Raw genomic sequence first — 14,159 nt, 5'->3', positions numbered from 1 at the left:
AAAAGGGGCTCCAAAACATCACAATACATTACTTACCATTCATTTCTACTGGACACAACATAATCTGAAACACATCCGAGTTTGTAGAGTCGTAGTGGATGTAAAAGACAAGTGCAGTGTCCAAAATGGTACCATATTCCCTATATAGTGCACTGTTTTTGACCAGGGCAAGGAGTGCACTATATAGGGAATAGGGTGTCATTCCAGACACACACACCCAGGGGGACTCCCCTCTCTCCACCTTATCCCTACCTTTTCAGTGTGATGAAGGACGTTCTCTAATGACAGGGGAGAGCAGTGGGGGTAGCCTCCCTCTGGCCGTACAGCCGGCCTCTTTCTCATCCCGCTAAACCCCCACCCAGCCACCCATGGCCACCCATGGCTGGGGCAGCGATCTAATCTGGGTTTAATGCTACAAGCTACTCCCATTGTCTCTGGATTAATGAAGTATTCCCTGCCTGTTCCTTTTTGTTCAGAGACAATGAGACATGTGATGAGGGTTAATGTTTTAAATAGCAATTCTCAAACATTGACCTTAAAGTCAGTAAGTCATACAGTGCCTTCGGAAAGTATTCAGACTCCTTGTTACGTTACAGCCTTATTCTAAAATTGATTTAAAAAATGATCATTCTCAGCCATCTATACACAATACTTAATAAGGAAAAAGCAAAAACAGGTTTTTAGAAATGTTTTCAAATGTATAATAAAAAACAACCTGAAATATCTTATTTACATAAGTATTCAGACCCTTTGCTATGAGACTCGAAATTAAGCTCACGTGCATCCTACTTCCATTGATCATCCTTGAGATGCTTCTACAACTTGATTGGAGGCCAACTGTGGTAAACTAAATTTATTGGACATGATTTGGAAAGGCACACACCTGTCTATATAAGGTCCCGCAGTTGACAGTGCATGTCAGAGCAAAAACCAAGCCATGAGGTCAAAGGAATTGTCCGTAGATCTCATAGACAGGATTGTGTCGAGGCACAGATCTGGGAAAGGGTACCAAAACATTTCTGCAGCATTGAAGGTCCCCAATAACACAGTGGCCACCATCATTCTTCAATGGAAGAAGTTTGGAACCACCAAGACTCTTCCTAGAGCTGGCCACCCGGCCAAACTGAGCAATCGGGGAGAAGGGCTGTGGTCAGGGAGGTGACCAAGAACCTAACGGTCACTGACAGAGCTATAGAGTTCCTCTGTGGAGATGGGAGAATCTTCCAGAAGGATAACCATCTCTGCAGCACTCCACCAATCAGGCCTTTATGGTAGAGTGGCCAGATGGAAGCCACTCCTCAGTAAAAGGCACATGACAGCCCGCTTGGAGTTTGCCAAAAGGGACCTGAAGACTCTCAGACCACAAGATTCTCTGGTCTGATGAAACCCAGATTGAACTCTTTGGCCTGAATGCGAAGCGTCACATCTGGAGGAAACCTGGCACCATCTCTACGTTGAAGCATGTTGGTGGCAGCATCATGCTGTGGGGATGTTTTTCAGATGCAGGGACTGGGAGACTAGTTAGGGTCGAGGGAAAGATGAATGGAACCAAGTACAGAGATCCTTGATGAAAACCTGCTCAAGAGCGCTCAGACTGGGGCGAAGGTTCACCTTCCAACAGGACAACGACCCTAAGCACACAGCCAAGACAACGCAGGAGTGGCTTTGAGACAAGTCTCTGAATGTCCTTGAGTGCCCCAGCCAGAGCCCGGACTTGATCCCGATCAAACATCTCTGGAGAGACCTGAAAATAGCTGTGCTGCAATGCTCCCCATCCAACCTGACAGAGCTTGAGAGGATCTGCAGAGAAGAATGGAAGAAACTCCCCAAATACAGGTGTGCCAAGCTTGTAGCGTCATACCCAAGAAGACTCAAGGCTGTAATCGCTGCCAAAGGTGCTTCAACAAAGTACTGAGTAAAGGGTCTGAATACTTATGTAAATGTAATATTTCAGTTGATTTTATTTTATAAATTAGCAATCATTTCTAAAAAACAGTTTTTTAGAATAAGGCTGTAACATAGCAAAATGTGGAAAAAGTCAAAGGTACTGAATTTCCGAAGGCACTGTATATAGACACTGCATATTTTACATTTTAAATTGAACCCTTATTTAACTAGGCAAGTCAGTTAAGAACAAATTCTTATTTACAATGACGGCCTACCCCGGCCAAACCCGAGTGACGCTGGGCCAATTGTGCGTCGCCCTATGGGACTCCCAATCACGGCAGGATGTGATGCAGCCTGGATAAGTGGCTGTAGCCTTTAAAGTAATTACATTGTGTATGCTACATTTGACGCACTTGTCTTCCCTGTTATCAGTTTGAATTCATGGACAGTGGGAGAAGGTGTTTGTAATTAGAATGGATAGATCTGTGAGTGTGTGTTATTTCAGAAATTGGAAGGTCGGCCTTGTCTACCCTAATGAACAGCGAGGGAGACCTCTAGAGGAAGGAAAGGGAACAGCATGAATACCTTCGCTCTGCCACTCCACACGCACTGCCAAGTCCAGTGCTTGGCCTCACAATGTGCACTATCGCTCAATGACAGACTTCAGTTGTCGCCCAGATCCTTACGCTTTAAGAACCAGCACTGTTAGGGCATTGTAAGAATAGTAACCAAGCACCACGGTAAGAGCATCAATCAGTGTGTTTTCTGTGTGAATGCATGGAGGTCACATTTACACATTGAACTGGTAATCAGTGAAGTACAAAACCACCATTATCCACAGTTCAATGTATCCCAATACTGATATAAGGCACCTAAGACACCAGTGATGTCACCGAGATGATGTCCCCACATGGCACCCTATTCTTTGTATAGTGCACTACTTTTGACCAAAACCCTGTGGGCCCTAGTCAAAAGTAGTGTACTATAAAGTGAATAGGGTGCCATTTGGGATGCCATAACTGACTCCTCAGAGACGATGCCTCATTCATTATCAGAGCGTAAACCCCATTTATAGCATTTGTTTATTTATTCCTCCAATATCACAAATTGCTTTATGACATATGTATTGAATACCAAACAGTCCTGGCCAATGCTCTGGTAGTTATTATTGAAATTGCATTTTAAGTTAATGAAATTATATAAATTGAGTTTTATTATAGTGTAGTCTTGCCAGAGTCTAGCACCGTAGCCTTTATTCTGGCACAGAGATGAACCATAAAGAGGCAGGTGATTTATCAACTGGATGAACCCTGTCCAGAAAGGGATGTCCTACTGCCAGCTACACTACACTATGTACTGCTACTGCCATTTACACTACACACTGTACTCGAGTAGTCTCAGTCTGAGCCTGCTGGCTTTTACAGTCCACATGGATGCACCACCAAGCGTTACCGCGGTGAAAAGAAAACAATTCTGCCGCGCCGTTGCTCTCCAGACCAGAGGAGGAGGATGTGTCAGGCATGGTGTGTGTGTTCTGTGTGTCAGGCGTGGAGTCAGGCAGGGCGTGGAGCTTGTTATGCTGTCACAGCGCTGTGTGTGAGTGACCTATGGCGTCACGACGCTGTGATTGGTAACCTGTGTGACTGACCTCTAACCTCTGACCCTTCCTGTCGTTTGCAGTGCTGAGTATCCGTGGCGCCCAGGAGGAGGAGCCTCCAGATGCCCAGCTCATGCGATTGGACAACATGCTGCTGGCTGAGGGCGTGTCTGGACCTGAGAAAGGGGGCGGTTCTGCAGCGGCTGCGGCTGCAGCTGCAGCCTCAGGAGGCGGGGCAGGAGCGGATAACTCAGCGGAACACTCGGACTACAGAGCCAAGCTCTCTCAGATCAGACAGATCTACCACACAGAGCTGGAGAAATACGAACAGGTAAGGATGGACAGGATACACTCACCCCTCAGAGAACTACTGTCTTAGGTGTCTTTTACCATAACCACATACTCTAACCCTGTAACCCAAACGCACCAGCTCCACCATTCCCATCACAGTGATTATTTGTTAACCTATGACTACCTGAAGAATGATGAGTGAGAAAGTTACAGACGCACAAATATCGTACCACCAAGACATGTTAAACCTCGCACCATTTGGAGGAGAATTACAATAACGGGGGAGGTCAGCATTTTTGGGGGGTATGATGTTTGTGCGCCTGTAACTTTCTCACTCATCATTTAGTCATGATTTATTCAGAATTGATCTGTAATCACGGTAGCATCCACATTCATGTATAAGTGTTTAGAAACATATTCTATTCTTATTTACAATAAAAGTGACTCCAAAATGACACAATACATTATTTACCATTTAATTTCTATTGGGCTCAAAATAATCTGAAACAACCAAGACAAACAACAAAAGCATCCAACAAATGTGTAGAGTCACAAGCTTGATGTCATCCTTGTGTACTAGGAATATGGGACCAAATACGTAACTTCTGACTACTTTAATACACATATAAGTGAATTTGTTCCAATACTTTTGGTCCTCTAAAATGGGGGGAATATGTACAAAAAGGGCTGTTATTTCTCAATGGTTCACCCGATATGGATGAAAATATCTTCAAATTAAAGCTGACAGTCTGGATTTGAAATTATACAATGACTATGAGGTTAAAGTGCAAAGTGCTGGAATACAGAGCCAAAAACAATAATAAAGTGTCACTGTCCCAATACTTTTGGAGCTCACTGTATATGCCATTTAGCAGACATTTTATCCAAAGTGACTTACAGTCATGCATACATTTTACATATGGGTGGTCCCGGGAATCGAACCCACGATCCTGGCATGCAAGCATCATGCGCTACCAACTGAGCCATACATCTTTTTATATTTACATCCCAATTTAAGGAGGCTTTCTACATTTATGGCATCCATCTAAAGACGTGACAGATTTTCTCTCATCTCCATTGCATCCCTATGTAATGTGCAGTTTCCTTCTCTTCTCCTCCATGTCATTATCTGCCATGCCAATAAATCAGAGTGGATTTTACTGCATAACGTTGTCTACTTCCTAACCAATATACACACAGTCAAATGTTAAGGCCCTGACTGGCTGGAATGAATGCATGCCCTGTTTGATGAAATGCAAATGTATTTTCCGTATAGTCCCAGACACTGCTTACATTTATATAAAAAAGCAAAGTCAGTGTTGTGATGTTAATCTAGTCTATAGACAGGGTTTAGTGTTGTGATGTTAGTCTAGTCTGTAAACAGGATTCAGTGTTGTGATGTTAGTCTAGTCTGTAGACAGGGTTGCCATCCTGAAAAACACATACAGTGGAGTAGGGTAAAGTTGCCTCTAGACGCTGATCTTGGATCGGTTTTGCATTGTCCCCACTAATGGTTAAGTTTAGGATTGGGGAAGGGGAAGCTGATCCTAGATCTGTACCTAGGGGAAACTTCACCCCGGAGCCACATACAATAGGCAGGACTGTAGCAGTCAGAAGTAGTGTGGAAAACAGTCCTGCGACTATGCCACCATTACATGCTGACAATGTGCTATATAATTATATATAATATGTAATATATCTGTAATATACTGTATTTAAGATGGTATCCCAGTGCGGATGGAGGGGGGACAGTTACACAGGGAGTCATGGCAACGGAAACAAGGTACTCCTCCACTGCAGACCACTGCCCAACCATACACTATATAGAGAGATAATATATTTTATAGTCATAATATCATTAGTTAATAACATTATTTTACTTTGGTTAGGTTGTTTACCAAATAGACACCCTTCGGGAGGTGTTGAATCAGGTACATTTTTCCACATCTGACTAGTATTTATAAAGCTGGGTTAGTAACTAAATTTATTCCGAATCCAATGTGAACTTGGCTCCAGTGTTTTTATTTACAACCCAGAGCTTTCTAAACCCAGCATTTTATACCACGCTTCCCTCCCTTACAATCTCAGTGATAGGGAACAGACCTTCGCTGTCAGGATCAGGATTAGGAACTGGATGGCAACCCAGTCTTTTAAAGCCGCAGTGTTGCTTACGGAGAAAAAAATACTATAACTCACTTATCATTTATCACCACAATTTATTAGTGGTTTAACAGGTTTTTTTTTTTATTTCGTATTTTTCTATATATTTATTTATTTCTGTACGTTTATTTGTAATTGATGCTATGTCTGCTTGCTTTAGATGCTTCCAGTAGCATCATAATCAGAACATTGCACTATACCATGTTTGCATGTACTTTGTTTCAGACAAGGCCCACATACACATGAACCAGGATATACATTTCTCTCTGTGTGTGTGTGTGTGTGTGTGTGTGTGTGTGTGTGTGTGTGTGTGTGTGTGTGTGTGTGTGTGTGTGTGTGTGTGTGTGTGTGTGTGTGTGTGTGTGTGTGTGTGTGTGTGTGTGTGTGTGTGTGTGTGTGTCAACCAATGTTGTTATGATGACATTATGTCTATAGTCTATCTGGGGTTTTGCCAGATGGCTTCACTGTCATCCCCATGCATCACTGTATGACACCAACCGCATGACTACTCTGCACCTTGCCTCTCATATCATCACCACCTATTCACTGTCATTTACATTCGTTGTACAGACATTTTTGTATTGTCGTACTTTGTCTTGTTACTCTCTCTTTCCATTCGCATCCTTCTGCTTTGATAACTATTGCTTTCATGTCAATAAAGGCCCTTTGAGATGAGTGTGAATATGACAGACATATTCTAGAGTGACGGCGCGAGAGAGAAAGAGAAAGTGAGGGGAAGAATTAGAAGGAGAACGAGAACAAGACACGACAGGGAAAGAGGGAGAGGGAGAACAAGAAAGAGTTCAAGAGAAAGAGAAAAAGAATGGGAGGGAGACAGAGGGAGGGAGACAGAGGTATACTGTAATATCACGTCAGGTTCACGCCTAGTGCCACCCAGGAGGGTGAGTGTATCATCATGGCATGTTAATCTCTCAACCCGCTCAGCTGCGACTCGACTGCCGTAAGAAGAGAAGGTTTGCTGCTCGTCAGCAGGGACTAGCAGCTGTCATTTCTCCATGTCTCCTTTCTGAAAAACGACACTTACAGTTGCCATTGCCACTTCTGTTTAATATTACAAAATATCACCACTTATATTCCCCCTTGGCTTCACAGCATGGAAGCATTCCCCAGAACTACATACATTAAACACCTCTTAATTTGCATCACATTTTTCATTTCTGTCTTTGTGCATGACCTTGACTAATACCATACAGTATATTTTTGCACTGTATGCAAACACTGCATTAATCCAATGCTAGAGGACACCACCCAGCCCGTCAATAGCCATATAGTATATCACCATCATCATGGTGAGGCTGCTATGAAAACTCTCACCAACAACATTTCTTTGACAGTCTAGATAGAAGAAACTGATGTCACTCGGGACAAGAGTGTCTGCTAAATGACTCAAATGTAAATGTAACAATCCAGATTTCTCTATCTATCTGATCACCTCTCTCTTTGTCTGTTTTCCCCCCTCTGCAGGCGTGTAACGAGTTCACCACCCACGTGATGAACCTGCTGAGGGAGCAGAGTCGCACGCGGCCCATCTCTCCCAAGGAGATAGAGCGCATGGTGGGCATCATCCACCGCAAGTTCAGCTCCATCCAGATGCAGCTCAAACAGAGCACCTGCGAAGCCGTCATGATCCTGCGCTCACGCTTCCTCGACGCCAGGTGTGTGTCTGTGTGTGTGCCTACAGCTGTACAAATTACCGTGTGCAAAGTCACTGTACCACTGCGATGTTTTTGTTGACTTGCATAGCTAGCTACAGTATTTCCATACCTGTAACTGCATTATTCACATCAGGTGCTTTTACAGTCATGTTGACAGCATGTTATTCTACAGCTTATCACCACTCTGTACAACGTCATTACAACTGATCTTCCTAAATCAACCAAAGTTTTGAGCCTACCTACGGCACATCTATTGGTGCCATTTGAACCAGCACTTACAGCCTTGCTGCTTGGCCACTGACAATTATCTCCCCTCTCCAGGCTCCATAACGCTAAATATTTCCCTTTTTTAATATAATCCCTTGTTCCTTTTGATGCATGTTTTGGATTTGCATACATTTCTCTGAGGATAAATCTCACTCTGAGTCGGAGTCAGAAGCATAACATTTAAATTAGGCTTGGGCTCTTCTTACAAAGCTCCCCCCTATTCTTCTGCAAATTATTGTGGCTGTGGTGCAGGGAGGGAGGCAGGGGAAGGAGGGAAGAAGGGAAGGGCTTTCAGTTAGAGAGTGAGTGAGAGAGAGAGAGCGAGAGAGAGAGAGAGCGAGAGAGAGAGGCACTGCCTCCCTACCAGTCGCAGCTTTACTGATTAATCTGCAGCCTGCCCTAGCACCATGCTGTGCACATTTACATATTCTCAAGCAGGCTTTTGGAGTGCGGGACGAAGATTTCAGCACAAATCTCTTTCACCAGTCAATCGATGCGATGCATGGCGGCAAGCATTTTACAGGGTTCCCGACCTAGCTTATGTAAAGCCCTCTCATGAGATGTGGCACATGCAGACATAACCTGATAGAGGGTGGAGATGGAGAATCAGGAAGAGATGGAGGGGTCAGTGAACCGAACTAGCATCAGCGCGTGCTTGTGGCACGTTTTCTAGCCTTTAATAAGGAAGGCCAGTGTTCTGTTGTTTGTCAGGATTTGCAGGCGGTGTTCATTTCTATTAGTGAACCTCCACAAAGAAAACATATTTCGTACCAGCTTAGGCAGCTGTATTGACATGGGGTGGCAGTTGTATGGAAGGTATTGGATCGAATTGGGTGGTAGTTGCGTTGTTACTGTATGAGGTGCCCCAGTTTTGCCTGTTTAGCGCAAGTGGCTTTGACAGATTTCCTCTATGTAGGCTTCAGATTTGTGTATGCTTTGACCGGACGGTATTAACTGTACCTATTTTACATAGTGTTTATTCCGGTCCAAACTAACCAATTTCTATCATTCTCCTTGTAGACGGAAAAGACGGAACTTCAACAAACAGGCGACAGAGATCCTGAATGAGTACTTCTACTCGCACCTGTCTAACCCCTACCCTAGTGAAGAGGCCAAGGAAGAGCTGGCCAAGAAGTGCTCCATCACAGTTTCACAGGTACAGTACAGCGCCACCTGTCTTCAGGAAGGCCACAGTACACGTAGAACAGGACTAGAGGCAGTAGTGGATGATGTAGAAGGCCATTATAATCCTTTTCACAGTATTATTCCAACCTCATAGTGTGGAAATATACATACAAAACTGGAAAATCTGTTTTTTGACTGCACTGGGCCTTTAAGATGTGAACATTACATTATTTTCTTAATTCATAGGCTACATCACAGGGACTAAATTGATAGTGTAATATGATGATTGATCATGTAATTAAGAATGCACCAACAATACCAAGGTAAACAGCAGTAATGTTATGTGTTTCTCATCCATCATCTCCTCAAACGGTTTCATTAAGTTTATGCAAAATTATTTTGAGGATGCATCTGGGCGTTGTTTGATGAAAACAACGTGCTTCGGGGTCTGAATGATTAGCTGAGCATCTGTCTGTGCCCCAAATGGCACCCTTTTCCTTATATAGTCCACTACTTTTGACCAGAGCCCTTTTTGACCAGGTCCCATAGAGAATAGAGTTCCATTTGGGACTCGACCTCTGTGTTCCTGGGTCTATGTTAAAAATAATATGTTTACCTACCTTCTCTCTGCATTTGTTCAAACTTAGCAACAGGATTGATTTCGTTTTTTATTTTAATGTTGTTTATCATTAGCGCTAGCTGGCTTATCCTGGTAGGTTCATTGGGGAGTCCATTAACTGTAATGGGTGTTAGATAGTGGATGTTGACTGATTGGTGCTAGCGTGAGCTCTGATGATAGCTGCAGTCATACTGACATAATGAGACTGTTACTGGCAATCATTCCCTTCTGCCACTAATGTGGATTCACAGTACTGGTCTACGTAGCGAGTGGTAGTACTCCCTACTACCTCAAAAGGCTGTGTTCCAAGTGGCACCCTATTCCCTATATACTGCACTACCTTTGACGGGCCCTGGACAAAGTCTTTCTTCAGTGTCGGATAGGATATGCCAGACAGTGGAGGGCCATGCATGCAGAGCTCATTCTGATTCTGATTTCACGCTCAGAATTTGCTCAGTAAAAAAGTGGGACATTTATTTGTGTAACATTAACATTGTGTACACATTTACAAGTTGCACATTGTTTGTACAGGTTTCCAACTGGTTCGGAAATAAAAGAATCAGATACAAGAAAAACATTGGAAAGTTCCAGGAAGAAGCCAACATGTACGCTGCCAAAACTGCTGTGAACGCGACCAACGTCTCCTCACACGGAAGCCAGGCTAACTCGCCCTCCACTCCAAATTCTGCAGGTGAGACTAAAGAATAATACCAATGGGTTATTTGGAAGGCTCTGAATGCACTCTATATCAGTCAAGGGCATTTTTCTATGCTCAAGTCAAAAGGGAAAATGTCTTTGTCCAAGAGTAGGATACCAGGACCCCATACTTTCTTCGCTGTTGTCTTCTTTTCAATGAACACACCTTTTATTGTACTTTATCTCAATACAGAACATGTACATTTTGTTGTACCAATTGAATTTACTGAATTCATTTACCTTGTTGACCATGAATAACAGTTTTACAGAAACACATAACATATCATTCATGATACTTTGACTGTAGAGTCATACTATCATTCTACTTTCATGTTGACAAATAGTCACAACGACAACACATCTGACGACTGTACTCGACTCACCGTTCCCTCAGCTTTATGCTGCCACTCTCTAATCTGTCTGCTCGCTCTGGCCCTAACCCTAGCTCTACTTCTAACTTTTTCTCTCGCAGGGGTGGGAAACTCCAGTCCTCCAGGGCCTGATTGGTGTCACACCTTTTCTCCATCCCTAGCAAACACAGCGGATTAATCAAATTGCATTCTAAACTGAAGATCAGGATTCGGTGATTATTGGAGTCAGGTGTGTTAGCTGGGGCTAGGGGCAAAAGTGTGACACCAATCAGGCCCTTGAGGACTGGACTTGCCCACCCCTGCGTCCAGCGCTAACTGCATTTGTTTGCCTGCTGACACTTTGCATGGTGCTTCTCCGGGTCTAACCCTGGACGGGGCCAAGTGGCTGAATCCTGCTCTGCTTGCTCCTCTTTCTCGCTGCTCTGTGATTCCAGTGCTCCCTCTCTCCTCTTCCAGGTTCTGCTGGATCTTTTAACATGTCAAACTCCGGTGACTTGTTCATGAGCGTGCAGTCTCTCAATGGGGACTCGTACCAAGGGGCTCAGGTGGGAGCCAACGTGCAGTCACAGGTAGGGCCCTATAACGAAGCAGTAGGAACAGATCCACCTCCCTAAGAATAGGCCTTGTAATCTATCCTAAACGCACCACAGGCATCTCAGTACTCCTCCAGTGTCTACATCACTATGGGCTCCTAATAGCGCCACACCATAGGGTTTTCAAGGTATCGTCTTCCACCATACTAAAACATTACAGCGAGTGTAATGATGAAAATAATTCAGTGCTCTCTGCAGCGCTCACTAATTTCATCCTTTCGACAGTCTTCTAGACACGTAATAACATTTTTTGGTTATCTTGCTTCGTATTGTCCATGGCTGGATGTATTTCCTGGGTGTTTTCTCTGCCAGTACTGTGTATCACGCTCCTTCTTGTCTTTGTCTTACAGTGTTAGTCTTGTTTATCTTCTGTGCTCTGACCTTGCTTTGTTTGTGTTCCTCTGTTGTGTTTCAGGTGGATACCCTTCGCCATGTTATCAGTCAGACAGGCGGATACAGTGAGGGCCTCACAGCCAGCCAGATGTACAGTCCGCAGGGCATCAATGTAAGGAGAAAAAAAACCACACGTTTTTTTCGCTTTCTCTTCCCCCTACCAATTATTTCAAAGCCATAGGGCTCAGAATGCCACTTAGTAGGACTTGTCTCAGCTCCACCACAGTCACCTAGTTGATTGCTTCTGTATCGGTCACGCCACGGGCAGAACGCCAGAACGGCGTGGGGCCGGCCACACACACACACACACGGAGCGGCCGCCTGAGCCTGTCACGTCCAATCAGCTCTCCCGTAGCACCTGCAGCCAATCGCGGCCGTGCAGGAATGGCACAAACAGGTGACACATCCTTTGACGCGTGGATCGGACGCCCCCCAACGCCCTCACCGACCACCTGATCCTAATCATCACTGCGGATCCAGAGGCCCCGTTAAAACCCTATCAGAACAACCCCAGAGTAGAGTCACACTAAAAATAAAACTAGCCAAACTGCTAGCCTCTCGACGGAGCACCGAGGGGCATAACATGGGGGCGTATTTCCACCATGTTATATTTTTTTCTTAGGGGATGGGGGGGTTTGGGTTTGGGGGAGTGTGTGTGTGTGTTTTGGGTGAGGGCAGAGGAGAGGAGGGGAGGAAGGGGGGAGGTTAGCTGGCGGCTGCAAACAGCAGGGAAATTCACAGCGACAAGCCGTGTCGTAAAAGGGAAAATCAATAAGACAGACACAAGGAGAGCGGAGTGTGGACTTGGGACAGCAATCCAAGCGCATTGCTCAGATCATGCTCCCACCACACTAATGGCCCTGACAGCGAGCCGCGGCAGTGTGGGTCGGTGAGAGCTACGACGAGAGAGAGAGGACGGTCACAGGCACACACAGCCACGCGGCAAGGCTTCTGGCTTCCTCTCCCGCCGTGCCTCAATGGCCATATGATAATGAGATGAAATGCCTCCTGTAAAACAAAAGTGGGGTATGTAGTGTGTATTCAAATCCCCCCTCCTTTCCTGGCTTGCTCTCCACTCTACGCTCATCTCCCTCCCACAGAAGAGGCTGTGATAACCCTGAGAGAGCACTACTAACGTGTTCAAGCCCTGTTCTCAGACAGCACTCTCCCCTTATGGATATCGTTATCCTTGGACCCCTGCTTGCTGTACCACGTCCTAAAATGCCACAATATTCTATTTTTTTCCACACACTTTCATAGCTTTTAAAGAACCCTCTTACTGCGTAATACGAGAAGGATATCGTGTTATCTGATTTTTGGAATAAAAATGTAACAGCAGGCTAGGCCTACGTTGTTATCCTTTCATTTTTTTCCCCTAACAAAATATCACATACAAATATGGTTCTCCATTCTTAATGTAGGATTTGGGGAGATATAATAACTGTAATCATATCTTACAGAAATTATTTATACATTTTTGAATTCTGGAGTGGGGTTGACTAGTTTATTTCCTTGCCTCTCTGCAGCATTTTACTGCAATAGTATTTGTGTCAAAGGGAAATGTCACAATTTGCTTACTTCATGTTCATCATCTCCAGCACCACCCCATCAACATACAGAATGAGAAAATGACGCGTTTCTTTGTTTTGTAGTAAAAGAGATAGAGGAAGATAAGTGTTTCCAATGATATCATCAACCAATTGGTAGGCAATTAGTGGGCAATGCCTACTCATAATTGGCTAAAATCACATGATGCACACCGATGATGTCATTGGAAAAACTTATCTTCCTCGATCTTTTTTTTACTACAAAACATAGAAACGCACCATTTTCACATATGTTGATGTTGGGGTGGTGCTGGAGATGAATAGATGAATATAAAGTTGAAAATTACACATTTACCTCAGTGTCGAACCTATTCACAAAGCAAAGCCCAGGAAAGCTGTCAGCTTAGAAACAGTGTATCAAACTTTATGCTCGTCCAGCTTTACAGATGGATAAGGAGAGAGAGAGCGAGAGGGGAGAGAGAGAGAGAGAGGGAGGTCGGCAGTATGTCCTATCTGTAAAACGATGAAAAGACTCCCCTCTCTCTGTGTTGATAATGACTGAGCAGTTACATAATGGGTTTTTTGGTAGACAAGAGCAGTAATTACAGTTTGGAAATAGACAGGGAGAGTGTCACCAAAGTCAGACATTTGAAGACATTTCTTTTTCCTCCATTTTTGATTACAGACTTTCTTCTGGCTAAAATAACAGGCTTTGAAATGAAAGGCTGTCAAGGACCATTTCCAGTGTTTCTGATGGCATGAAATTTGCTATTAATATCTCAATGCTCTTTAGCAGGCCTGTCTCCGGGATTGGAAATGGCTTACGAGTCCCTCGTTGTGTTTTCATTCAACGTCACAATTGGCGACCATTGATTCCTCTTATGACTGTTTTGTGACTTTTGTTTTAAGGTCCTTTTCAGACATTGTCACTGTTATT

At 44.1% G+C, this 14,159-nt stretch overlaps 1 protein-coding gene across 4 annotated transcripts in view; it reads left to right on the top strand.

Annotated features, from left to right (window-relative positions):
• The window catches only part of LOC106584178 (pre-B-cell leukemia transcription factor 1), a 96,738-nt gene that overhangs the window by 78,589 nt on the left and 3,990 nt on the right, over positions 1-14,159 (top strand). Inside the window, exons 3-9 of one of the 4 annotated variants that reach the window (XM_014169127.2) lie at positions 3,568-3,815; positions 5,496-5,558; positions 7,421-7,611; positions 8,899-9,034; positions 10,154-10,313; positions 11,146-11,258; positions 11,698-11,787. In XM_014169127.2, coding sequence (XP_014024602.1) covers positions 3,568-3,815; positions 5,496-5,558; positions 7,421-7,611; positions 8,899-9,034; positions 10,154-10,313; positions 11,146-11,258; positions 11,698-11,787 — 1,001 coding nt within the window. The remainder of the gene's footprint in view (positions 1-3,567; positions 3,816-5,495; positions 5,559-7,420; positions 7,612-8,898; positions 9,035-10,153; positions 10,314-11,145; positions 11,259-11,697; positions 11,788-14,159) is intronic. The other 3 variants (XM_014169128.2, XM_014169129.2, XM_014169130.2) reach the window with 3 other exon arrangements.

Source organism: Salmo salar, chromosome ssa23 (genome assembly GCF_905237065.1).
Source record: "Salmo salar chromosome ssa23, Ssal_v3.1, whole genome shotgun sequence".
Taxonomy (NCBI): Eukaryota; Metazoa; Chordata; class Actinopteri; order Salmoniformes; family Salmonidae; genus Salmo; species Salmo salar.
This window is presented reverse-complemented; position numbering and strand designations above follow the sequence as displayed.